Genomic DNA, 13,284 nt, shown 5'->3' with positions numbered 1-13,284 from the left:
ACACTTGTTTTTTGTGTGTTCGCGGTTCATTTGAGATGTTAAATATGCATTAGATAATGGGTATATCGCAATTGTTGTATGTGCAAATTAAACTATTTAATATAGAACTATTTCTCCAAGCATTACCTCCTGATGTTTAGCTTCGCAATGACTTATTACAGAGAGTGAACATTCAACACTCGGTGGATGCTCGCTGCACGAGCGATATAGACGTACAGAGTAAGCATTTAACTTGCTGATGCACCACTCAATAAGCAGCGGTTCGCTAAACGCAGCGTAACAATGAATAGATTGTGAGAGGTTGACAATTGGATTGCCATCGAAGGGGAACGCTCAGCCCTATATATAGTGCCCCGGCAGCCTCAACTAAGTGCACTCCTCTGCGCTGACAACCATAGCCTCACCATGAAGAAGGTAAAGTGGTAAAGTATCGGTGTGTTGGTAATACACCGCAATTCAGCTGAGCATCGTGGTTACGTAAACGGTACCAGCCATTGTATTGTCAATAGGAGGTGGGATGAAGCGGTGGTTGTTTGAAAGTACATACATTTGGTTTGCTAATAAGAACAAGCGATATATGTTCCTGTGCATATATACAGCGTGTCACACACATATCACACAGCGTTCACCATTGTAGCTCTAACTATTCACTCACTGAGTACTCACTCATTGAGTACTTAGTGGGAATCCGTGGCATTACTGATGGTTCACACTGTGCCGCAAGTGTGGCCACAGGTTCAAATCCTGAGTGTTATATTTACTTTTCGATTTAAAGCTTTCGTGACTGCAAGGATTCATCTTCTTTGGTTCTTTCGGTAAAGTCACGTAGAATGAGAATAAAATAACAAATTGATAACATAAAATGACACAATAATATTCTCACGACGTTTCGGCCACAACACAAGCGGCCTTCATCAGGTGAAGGGACGAGACTGTCTGGAGGACAACACTCCAGCGCTGTCCTCCAGACAGTCTCGTTCCTTCACCTGATGAAGGCCGATTGTGTTGTGGCCGAAACGTCGTGAGAATATTATTGTGTCATTTTATTTTATCAATTTATTATTTTATTCTCATTCTACGTGACTTTTACAAAAGAACCAAAGAAGATGTTATATTTACCTTGAGGTCCCTCGAGATGGAACTTCTCTTTGTAAAGGGTGTCCAGGGTCTCAATTGACACGGAGCAAATACGTGACAGATAAGCAGATATTGTAAATCTATTACTAATACAATGTGTGTGTATAATCTAATATCACACCCAAACACATGAGGGCTGTTTCTGAATATTTTTTTCTATTCACTGCGAAAAGCTTTTGTTGGTGAATTCTAAATCAGACTAACAATATTTTACTTTAAGTAAAGAGTAACATTTTGTGTTTTTTTTTCAGTCTCTATTTCTATTTGCATCATTGTTGAACTTGTTTTTTCATGCTCTTGTTTTTGTAATTCGGTGGCCCAGGTTACTCTTGAAAATGAGACTCATCCTGGCATCAAGGGTTTGATCTGGCTAAACAAAACTAAATTGTAATTGGATTTGAACATGTTTGTAGACATTATAGCAGAGTGGTGGTTGATTTTTCACAGTCACGGATAAGAAACGGAAGATTTTCTGAGAGGAAATCCAATTCGTAAAAATATTGAAAACTTCCTTTTCTCTGAATGGCAGTACATCACTATATAAAACACAATGGAGTATAATGAATAAACCTATGATTCTACGTGGAAGTTCACTAAGCAGCAACTTAACAGCCTTTAACGGCTCGTGAAATCCGGCGTGTGTGCCCCACACTCGGCTGTGCACCACAGATCATCTTCTTCGAGGAGCGGGACTTCAAGGGCCGCCGCTTTGAGTACAGCCAGGACTGCATGAACATGGCGTCGAACCTGAGCCGCTGCAACTCGATCCGCGTGGAGGGCGGCGCCTGGGTCATCTACGAGCGTCCGGACTTCAAGGGCAACATGTACATCATGGAGCCTGGGGAGTACCCCGAGTACCAGCGCTGGATGGGGTACAACGACCACATCGGTTCTTGCAGATCCATCCGTGGTGTGAGTATCCCAACGTGCGGCCAGTGCACAGGGGGTGGGGAGGGGGAAGGAGCAGAAAGAAAAGTGTGACCTCCGGAGTGATGACTTCAGGCATTTCCTAACGCTTATCTCATCCTACTGGGATTTTTAAAAGCGCCTAAACTATGATGAATTAATAACGGTACAACGTGCGTGAATGTAACGGTGGTAGATGAGGTGAATTAAATAGATGAGATGAACCAATGGGGCAAATCTGTGATTCGTGAATTCGGTAAAAGCGAAAGATGAAAGTGAATAATGGTGGATTGAATGAATGGGGAATGAGTGGTAGCCATGTAATGCTGTTGTTCAGTAGCGGTGGTGGTTATGAGGGGAGGGGGGGATTAAGGGGTCGTGAGGTGAGCTAGGGAACAATAAGTGAGTTTTGAGAGCGTGAGCGGAAACTGAGTGAGCGAAGGTGACTGCTTAATGTGGAAGTTTGTTCCAGTGGATGGGGGGGCAAGAAGAGAGAAATATCGAAAGCGTGGATTGAGCGCAATAAGAAGGAGGAACAGAGAGCGACAGCAAAGATTGAGAACGTAGAGGGCGAGAAGGGGACGTAGAAAGATAAAGGAGTGGCAAGATATGAAGCGATTTGTAGACCCGTATTATTGTACATATTTCGTATGGTGTCAACTATTATTTGTGTTGCTGCTTATAGACCGTTTCTACGTTTTTCACCTTTGGATTGTCATTTAAACGAACTCGAAATACTCAAGCATGCAGGGTTATGCGGTGTTTTAATGTTCATGCGTTTGGTTTGAGCACCACATTGGCTCGATCTCAGGTCGCACTGAATCTGTGTTGCTGGCTGCTTGGCGATGTGGGCCTGTGTTCAGCAAATGTGTTTTAATAAAATACGGTAAAGGTTATATATTTAAAATGTTCATATATATGCCTGCTATGTACGTGTCAATTGAAACCCTGGACACCTTTGCAATGAGACGTTTAATCTCAAAGGATTTTCCAGGTGAAATGTTCCAATAAGTACAAGATAAATTTCTAAATAAAAATCACTGATTTGGAAGTAGCTGAGAGCCCTCGAGTTATTTTTTGAAATTCAATTGTTTAACAAAAATAAGATTTAACAATGCTGATACGTAAATTACTTTTTAGATCAGGCCACAAAATGATCTTCCCAAATTTGTGTCATAAGACCCTCCACCACCGGGATATATCTAAACAATTTATATTGCCACGTGTATCACAGTTTTTTCTCGCAATGTATTATTGTTTCATTTCACCTGCCAGGTTGATTAATATTCTCACATGCAAAGTGTGCACGTGATATCTGAAGTTGTCTGGCTACCGTCCGGTGAGGTCATTACGGGGCCTAACCCCCAAACAAAATCCATTATGAACCATAACATTGGCTGTGATAAGCCCACACATTAAATCTAAAACCCTGTTTGTGTGTGGGTTTTTTTCCCTTCTTTCAGCAAAACAGTTCTAACTTCCGCATGACCATGTATCAGCATGATGACTTCGGTGGGCAAACCATGGAGTTGACCGAAGACTGCCCACACCTGCACGACCGCTTCAACATGAGAGAGGTGCGCTCTGTGAGGGTGCACGATGGCGCCTGGGTGGCGTACGAGGAGCCGCACTACCGCGGGCGCCAGTACCTGCTGGAGAAGGGCGACTATCGCAAGTGCAGCGAGTACGGCGCAATGAGCCCCACCATGCAGTCGGTGCGCTGCATCCGACGATTCTGAATGCTTTGTTGCAGCTCACCGAGGTTAAAAAAAAAACAGGAACGGTCTAAACTCGTGTTGCACATTCTTCAAAGTTAGAAAACAATTGTATTGGTTTTCTGTACAATAAATTGATTGGATGAGCATTACCTCTCTGAGAGTGTGAGATTTCTTGTGATGCCTGACAATGGTACGTGTGTTTGTTGATCTAATCATATATCGCTGAATATCACAACTATAAAACATATATACGAGATGAGCAGTGGTTAGTGCACTGCAATATGAATCAATAACCTGAGTTCAATACCCAAATATGGGGAATACCAGTAGCAAATTCATATTCTTAGGCGCCCCTTGCATCCCGCATTGAGCAGCATGGTGAGGTATAGTCCAACAAACCCAGTAACCAACACGGCATGGAGACAACTTCATCCAACAGTGGGTAGACTCTCATCCTAATTTACAGTAAAATCCAACAGTTATTAAACATTTCACAGGTTGATCTTTGCCTGAACACATATACACCATTAATAAAAATATCATAGCTTGCTCCATGCCAGGACACAGACACAGGTAATCAAAATATCACAGCTTACTCCATGCTCGATCCATGCTCGATCCATGCTCGAACACATACTTACAGGTATCCAAAATACCACAGCTTGATCCATGCTGGAACACATAGACACCATTAATCAAAATATCATAGCTTGCTCCATGCCAGGACACAGACACAGGTTATCAAAATATCACAGCTCAATCCATGCTCGATCCATGCTCAAACACATAGACACATGTATTCAAAATGTCATAACTCGATCGGTGCTATCCGTATTCCATCAGAGCTCGATCAGTGCTCGATGGGAGCGCGATCCGTGCTTGATCTGTGCTCGATCCCTGTTCACACAGAGTTCATGACAAACATAAAAGTACAAACTTCGTAATATTTTATCAATGACCAAAAATATGAACATCAGAAAACATTAATGCTATAAAACTATTTTAAAGGCCGCTTTCACAATCTATCAAACTTCCTGTGTAAATTCAGTAATAAAAACTTACATTTCAGAATCTGGCACCACTTCGATCTTCCCATGTTACTCAATAGTTTATTTCACTGCAGAAACTGCAAGACTTTCCTTGGCCAGTCTTTTTTGCCTGTGCCTTTCTTTTGCCTCTTTGATTGGCTGTTTGTTTAGGTTGAAATGTGTCAACACTTGATGCTTCAATAATTCCTCTGAGGTATTTTTGTATTGTTTTCTTTGTTGCTGCCTGCCTTCCAGCTCGATTTTGTGTAGTGATGCTAGCGACACATTGTGTGGAAATACTTTGCTTGCGTTTGTTCAGCGATTGGCCTATACAATTTTTCCCACGATTGATCTCGGGTACAGATGTCACTGCAGTATATATTGCTCTTTCTCAGGTCCTCCTGATGTTCAAAATTTACATATTCTCTACAGGTGTATTAGCCAGGGCAAACTCGTTTTTTTCCAGCTGACTATTAATAGCATTTTGGGTTTCCACAATAGATATTAATGAATAATTTAAATGTAAAAATAAAAAAATACGTAAATTTCCTTAAAAATTCACCTGCAAAACACAAAATAACATTTGCAGATTAAGAATATATTTTTTTATTTAGATCAGTTATGTTGTAAATATATTAATTATACTTACATTTAAACCATCACTAAATTTCCTTTGGATCATATTTGTCCTGATCCATGGCTTTGTTCTTAGGGTGCCTGCATTTGTACTTTCGGGACTGTACAAGTCTTATCAAGAAAACATGAGTTGCATCAGTGCCATATATCTCTTTCATAAATATTAAAGAAGTATTACTCACCATTTTCATCCATTTCCGACAAACCCGAACTTAGACAAAAATGCTGATGTAGGAATGTTAATTTAAGTTATTTGCTATTGCTAATAGGGTTTTCCCCTTTTTCCTGGCAACAAAACAGGTGTTAAAATGTTAAAACACCAAACTGAAACCTTTTACAAGGAATCATATCTGCATTAACCACAATGCTCGTGGTTAGAATGCAAACAAAAACACACTGATAAAATATGCATTGTCCTTGAAACTGAATGGTCCACACCAGAGACAGCTTTCTTTTGAGCCTCGTCTCAAACGGTGTTAGACCAGAGGATGCTATTCTTTTTATCTTTAATCCAATTAGTATAATCGACTGGCATGCAGCACCATCTATGCTGAATTTCCTTGGGTATACATTAATTCTTTTTTTCAATAAATGGTTATGATTTTCTTATGAACATCTCGCCTCTACAGTATGTTCAACTGGCAGGCTGTTAATTTTAGTTGCAATATGGAAATTAGCTTTGATGATTTTTAACATAGTTAACGTTTCCATGTCCGTACACGGTGAACCGTGCACCGTTGTAGATGCCGAGGTCAACCACAACAGAATAAATGTGAGGGTTCATATTTTATGTATTTATGCTGTTTAACATGTCCTCAAAGCAGATGTCTAACTCCCGTTGCTCTCCCAATTTCACACAGCGTACAATGAAAATTTCTGAATATGCAACTTGATGTGTGATCAGTTTAACACGTAGGCTTTTGCGACCAAAGATTCATAAAATCGGCATCCCATTACGACCCATAGTCAGTACAATTGGCTCTGCCACATAAATTAGCAAAATATCCCTACATCGGTAGGACATCTTCATTCATAAGAAATTCAGAACATCTTGTGAATTTGATTAAAGATATTAAACTTAACCCTAATGATATTCTGGTAAGTTTTGATGTGATTTCTCTATTCACTAAGGTTCCAGTGAACGAATCGCTTAAATTACTTGATACACGAGTAAAGAATACAGGTTTACCATAAGATATTCCGAATCTCGCTGACCATTGTTTAAATAACACTTACTTCTTATGGAGAGGGATTTCTTTAAACAAAAAGGAGCAGCAATGGGCTGACACTTTGGTTGTCTGGCCACATGGTAAAGATACACTTAATGATTTTATAAATCATCTCAATGCACAATACCCGGCCATCCAGTTCACCATGGAAATGGAGTTGAATAACACACTCCCGTTCCTAGATATTTTGCTTGGACATGGCCTAAACGGTAAAATAACACAGCGTTTACAGAAAGCAAACGCACACTGATGCCTATCTGAATGCAGATTCGCATCATCAACCAGCTCAGAAATCCTCTCTCATCAAGACGCTCATACATCGGGCTAAAAGAGTGTCAGATGGTGAAAGTCTAGTGAGATAGATTGAAGACGTTAAAGAAGCACTACGACAGAATTGCTACAATAATACTCAAATTAACAGAGCACTAACTGCCAAATCACGATCGCAAAGCAACACTGCTGAAAGCGATCAGATTGTTAAAACAATTAAAATTCCATATATCTCAGGAGTAACTGACAAATTAGCCCGTGTTTTGCAAAAGCAAAACATTACAGTAAGATTTGGTACAGTACACAAAATCCAAAAACTAGTATCTTGCACTAAAGACGAATTACCTAAATTATCAACAGAAGGTATATATCGGATTAATTGTTTACGTGTCAGATGCTATATTGGACAAATGGGACGTAACATCAGCATGACTAAAAGAACACCATATAAATATTAAATTATCTCAAACACAACTGTCGGCAGTGGCAGAACATGCTTGCTAACAAGGACACTCAATTGATTTTGATAACGCTGAAGTGTTGTGTAAAACTAATTATTCCTGGCAAAGACTAATTAGAAAATACATTGAAATTGAGAGAAATAGAAATAACTTTAATCGCTCTGACAGCTACAGGCTTAGTGCGGCTTGGAAGCGTATTATTAAATAATACACATTTCAATTCCTTATAGGGGAAACACATACTAATTAACTGATTACTAACATAGCATATAATCACAATAACACACATTACAACTAATTACTAATCTACAGCTCATTACTAATCATAATCATCGACTGATTACCAATACCCCCCCTCCGCCTCTAATCACTGTACCTGAATGAGTTAAATTATGACGTCACCCTGCTTCTAGCGAATTTCCCGATGATGCTGGATGTAATTACCAGCGAAACGTCGTACTCAAACTGTAAATGCTGTGGATTCACTCTCCAACACACTGGTGGGCTAAAGTAGTGAACTATTTGTATTTTGTCAACGTGATACTTTTTTGCTGATTGGCCGCGTCGGGTGGTGGAGGGTTACGACACATTTATAAATAACGTGATTTAATCGAAAAAACCTTTATTATTTGATGTGTGATGTTCATATGGATGTAGTGAACGTTATTTTGATGATACTACTTGACCTTTTGCACCAGGGTGACGAAGCATGAAACAACAGAGCACTGTATTCCCTTCACTCCCTTAGTAACAAACTATATTTTGGTTTCACAACCACTAAAGGCATTGGGGCTCCACCCCACCAAGCAGCTGGAGATGATAAATACTTTTTCTCATAAAATACTTTTCTGTACATTGTTTTGTTGTGTTTAAAAAATGTAAAATATAACGTGAATTGACAAATGAAGATACCATTTTAAGTTGTTCATATTAGAAACCGCTGCAACACCACAGTCTGATTTGTGCCTCAGGGAGGTCTCAGGGCGGCTCTGAAGGTGTTCGAGTGAGAGATGTGTGGTGCAACAGCAACGGAGCAACTCCGCCGGCGCCGCCATCCCCTCGCACCCCTCCACACGAATGCACGCCCACCCTCACTAAACACACACACACGCAATTCTAGATTTGAAGCTTTCGTGACTGCAAGGATCCATACTCTTTGGTTCTATTCGGTAAAGTCGCGTAGGTAAAAATAAAATAACAAAAAATCACGACGTTTCGGCCACAACACAAGTGGCCTTCATCAAGTGAAGGGACTGGACTGTCCAGAGGACAGCGTTGGAGTGAAGACAGCAAGCCCAGGTTGCGTCCTTTACATAATGTTGGTGTGAAGGGAAATAAGCTGCTGTGAAAGTTTGGGATACCACTACTTGAATAAATATACTGTACCATTGAAAATTAGTTCAATGTTTGGTTTGATTTAGAACATCTTTCCAATGATTGCTTAATTTGAAACCATCCTCTCGGTTGAAATTGTGTCTGTGTTTCTAAATTTGAATTGCCTCGTGGACAACACACACGCACCCATGTAGGGTCTCGTGGGGGGGGTCACTTGGTACCATGGGGTTTTACCCGAGGGGCGCCTAGCGGGGATGTCCTACGGTTTCCCATTGCCAGGAGATTGGTCGAGCCCTCCCAGGCCGAATGGCATTGCGGCCCCCGTGAATTGGCTTAAAATTGTATGGGCGTGACGAAGCTCACCGGGCTAACCGCAATGAGACACTCACAGCACAGGGGGATAGGGCCTCAAGGGCAAATACTCCGCGAGCAGCGCATAAGAGGAGGTGGGAGGGAAATTCCTGGACCCACTGCAGATGTGTATTCCGCGGGACGGCCACACAGATCAAACCGGTTGAGTCCAGGGTAGGGAGGATGGGTGCGTAGACAATGGATCGAGGCGTAATGGGAAGCAACGTTCCAGGTAGGGGCGGGGCATCGGTTTAAAATCGAAAGGTAGGTGCTAGATTGGCCGCGCAGGATAACACCACGTGACCCTGGATCTTTGGATTCCGAGGGCATAAAAGGAGGGAGCAGCAAAACCTTAAGCAGTTCTCCTCCAGCCGTTCAGCCGCCCGGTCCGACTCCCAGCTGCTCGCAGCATTTGAGATATGCTAGCGAGTGCTGCTACGACTCGACCCCAGGCAGAGACATCTCGGATCCTCGTCCCTCCGACTCCCACCGCGTCCGTGCGAAACCGTGAGTGCGTCTTGCGAGGTGAGAAGTAGAGTGGGGATACACCCAGGGATTGAATAGGAATAGGCTAGGCTCTGCTCGAGTAATATTTACTCCGGGTGACACAGGGTTTTCTATAGACGCGCCATTAATAAACTTCATTTCAGAAGATCGGTGTAGTGTGTGTGTGTAGGTGAACTTCAGCGTGTTGTCTGTGATTTTTGAGTTGAGCAACTGCATGCGGGGCGGGGTGCGTGAAAGAGCGAGCGCGGGTTGCAGGGTGTCAGCGCGGGGATGGTGTGTGAGGTTCGCATAGATTACCATCTATACAACCGTCATCGTTACCTCGTGCTTGCGCTCGCATGTGTGTTTGCACAGCGTTCTTTACGCGGCGCGTTTACACAGTAGAAATAGCCTTAATGGAGAGACGTACACCCAGGGGCCTACTGCTGGTCATCTCCTTCTTTTCGTGTAGCATCAGTAGTGGTACACCGTGGATTAAAATTATCCACCGGAGGGTTGGGATGCATATTCATACAGCCCTGTCCCAGCCGTCCCCTTCCCACTAGCATTAGCATCTGTTTGCACAGCAGATTAAGGCTTATCCACCGGTGGGTAGGGGTGCATATTCATACGGTTATTTCTAGCACTAGCCGTGGTGGGCAACGTGCGCCTGCAAGGGCGCGCACGCAGCCACCTCCGCATTAGTGGTGGTGTACGTGGGAGTGTGTGGGATAACTCCTGGGCGGTGGTGAATCAGGCAGCGAGCCATGTCCCTCAGAGAGGGTGCTGTTGCGCGGGGGCCGATCACCCAATCGGTAGGGGCCCAGCGAGAAGTGGCCGAGGAGGAGGGGAGAGTGGATGGGGTTGATGTCGCGCCCGGCCTGCTCACGGGGAGTGGGGAGGTGGGCGTCAGCCGCCACAGATGTCTCTACATTCAGTGCGATGAGCTTCGCATTTTAGCCACCCTGTTTGAGACCCATTCAGGGCAGTGAAATAGTCGCCCATGGCTGTAATGACGATGTCACAACGCTAGGTTGCACTGTGCAAATATAGCAGGTCACGGCCGATTGTAGGTGAGTCTACGGCGGTATGTGGCTGTTATTGTACAGTGCCTTGGTTGCTTTGGCTAATTCATCCTTATGGCAGTATCTCGGGGTGTACTTAACTCCGCGACTGGGGTACCATTCAGTCCGAAATCAGTGCTACTCCGCGATGTCAAAACGCAGCGAGGACAATTGCACTGAAACCCTGAATGCTCGTATGCACCATAGTGCATCTGGTACAGGTCGTCGAGATGAGCCGATTGCCGCATTGCCGACCATCAACAGACGAAAAATGACTGCATCACAGCCATAACGCGAGAGCCGGGGTACTGTGGTACCCCGGGGTACCGACATGAGGTTAAATTTGTAGAGTCGTAATAATAGGGTTTTTCCCCTTTTTTCTGGCTACAAAACTGAAACCTTTTTACGAGGATTCATGTCCGCATTAACCACAATACCTGCAGTCAAAATGCAAACAAAAAACATACTATGATAATATATGCATTGTCCTTGAAACTGATTGGTCCACACCAAGGGCCGGCTTTCTTTTGAGCCTCGACCCAATTGGTGCTCGACCAGATGACGCCAAAAGGCGTACTACTTAAAGACAATGCACTATCAAAGTAATGAGGGCTCGGGGTGAGCATCTACATCATTAGACCTCCTTTGCAGATGTAGATGCTCACTCCGAGCCCTCATTACTTTGATAGTGCATTCTCTTTGAGCTGTACGCCTTTTGGCGTCATCTGGTCGAGCACCAATTGGGTCGAGGCTCAAAAGAAAGCCGGCCCTTGGTGTGGACCAATCAGTTTCAAGGACAATGCATATATTATCATAGTGTTTTGTTGTTTGAATTTTGACTGCAGGTATTGTGGTTAATGCAGACATGAATCCTTGTAAAAAGGTTTCAGTTTTGTTGCTGGAAAAAACCCTATTATTACATTTTGGTACTGGCAACGGAGGTCTAATGATGATTGTAGAGTCGTGTCAGCTGATCTTTAATTGTTCTTTAGGCTTTTGGAAGTGTCAAATGGGTTGTGTAGTGTGAACGTGAGGGTCATAAGGACAGCATTTTTGATTGCTTTGTTGTTTTGTTTCGTATTGCTCATAAATGCCTACCGTTGGTAGATAAGACAGTTATATCACTTTTGAGGGAAGGCCAATAACATGATGAGGATTTTCTCAATTAGATCACCATATTTTCAGAGGTCAGTCACAAAAGCCTCACCTAGTGGAAATGTCACGAGCCGCCACTGTTCACAACTGTGCCGTGTTAAATGTTTAAATCTGGCCTTTTCAGTAGACATGACGTTTTGCAAAAAATTCTCATGAACTGCACACGACGTGGGGAGGTTATGAGAAAAGGAAAAAAAACAAAACGAGTTGGGGCCTGTGGACGAATGTTGAAACGTACTGTGGTATTGTGTTCTCCTATGGAACTCCTGAATATCTATGGGTGAAAGATTAATATATGATCAATAGTTAAACAAACCAGTAATTGGCCATGACCACAAAAGTACATTCTGCACATTTATCCATCAGCATCGATAAGCTTCCAAATTACCATTGCGCACATTCAACGCAATTTCCATTGTACCCGCTTTCGAATCGCGAGGAAGATGAGCCGACGTCAATTAAATGTATTAATCAAGCGTGCCATCTTGCTCGCCTCATCCTTAAGCGTGCCTCACAATATTAATACATTTTAAACACAACGTTTCGATTCCATCTTGATCACACCTCTTTCTTTTACGTTACACGTCTCTGTAACGTGACAATAAATGATGACTTCATATAAATTATCTTACATCAATTTTTTTTTATATCAATACATGTAAATATTCACTCATTTTTCTATGCAAATACTGACCTTTTATCTTAAATAATTATAAATCTACATTATCTAACGTTAATGTGATTCTGAAATGAAAGCATTCTTTGCGGATATGCAAAGGTAGGGACGTAGCATAGCTTATGACCTGTGTAAAAGGCAAATCACACAGAGAGAAAACCACGCAGAAAATTCCCTTCATCACGTCAATAAGGAACACGATTACATAGGCCCAGTATGTCGTGAAACTAACGGACCCAGTTTCCTAATCACAGAGCTTCCAATAGCGAAGGGGGAATACTACACATACCTGTCAACCCATACGGTTTACCCCGTATTCTTGTACATATACATTTTGTTTTCAGGTCCATACAGCGTACAACCGTTTCAATACAGGCAAAAAAAATGTCCATACGTTTGCGTTCCTCCCTTGTGATGGGACTTTGTAGGATGGACGTTTAGATTTCTAAAGGCAAGGGGTGACGAATAAGGTCTCAATTTATCTGCAATAAGGTAGAAACTGATAAGTGTTTGACAGGTATGCTAAAGGGTAAACCGCACTTTTGCGAACCACTGCTCAGGACTTTGCCACGGTGTGCATCATCAGCATCAGGCAAGAGATCAGCTGTGATCCTGTCATAAATGAAAATAGATCTTGGTGCAGTAACTAAGCATTCAATACCTTTTTTAAAAGTCAGTTAATAATGCTGATTTGAATCATTTGTAAGGCAAACAAAATGATTCAGCTTAGTTGTCCCCTGCTGGTTTTCTGCGGCTATGTATCTCTCGGGGCCGACTCCCGCCTTTCCGCTCCCTCCGTGCGGGAAGGGCGCGCCGTCAACCCCCTCCATCA

At 42.6% G+C, this 13,284-nt stretch overlaps 1 protein-coding gene across 2 annotated transcripts; it reads left to right on the top strand.

Annotated features, from left to right (window-relative positions):
• The first annotated feature begins 314 nt into the window (after positions 1 to 314).
• LOC116939834 (gamma-crystallin S-like) lies at positions 315 to 3,910 on the top strand. Of its 2 annotated transcripts, none has more exons than XM_032948689.2 (3): positions 315 to 414; positions 1,807 to 2,049; positions 3,507 to 3,910. In XM_032948689.2, exons 1-3 carry the CDS (start codon positions 406 to 408, stop codon positions 3,780 to 3,782), a joined length of 528 nt encoding a protein of 175 aa, XP_032804580.2. In that variant the 5' UTR covers positions 315 to 405; the 3' UTR covers positions 3,783 to 3,910. The 2 variants fall into 2 exon arrangements, with proteins under 2 accessions (XP_032804580.2, XP_032804581.2); XM_032948690.2 differs by having other exon boundaries at positions 414 to 433.
• The last annotated feature ends 9,374 nt before the right edge of the window (positions 3,911 to 13,284 follow it).

Source organism: Petromyzon marinus, chromosome 7, assembly GCF_048934315.1.
Source record: "Petromyzon marinus isolate PM22_M1 ecotype Great Lakes invasive population chromosome 7, UKy_Petmar_22M1.pri1.0, whole genome shotgun sequence".
NCBI lineage: Eukaryota > Metazoa > Chordata > Hyperoartia > Petromyzontiformes > Petromyzontidae > Petromyzon > Petromyzon marinus.
The sequence above is the reverse complement of the archived record's forward strand: the minus strand, read 5'-3'. Positions and strand labels throughout refer to the sequence as shown.

Bases quoted from the DNA above. Each gene is read 5' to 3' on its own strand.
- LOC116939834 (XM_032948689.2), top strand. The intron at 2,050-3,506 runs GTGAGTATCCCA...CCCTTCTTTCAG, and splicing joins CTTGCAGATCCATCCGTGGT to CAAAACAGTTCTAACTTCCG.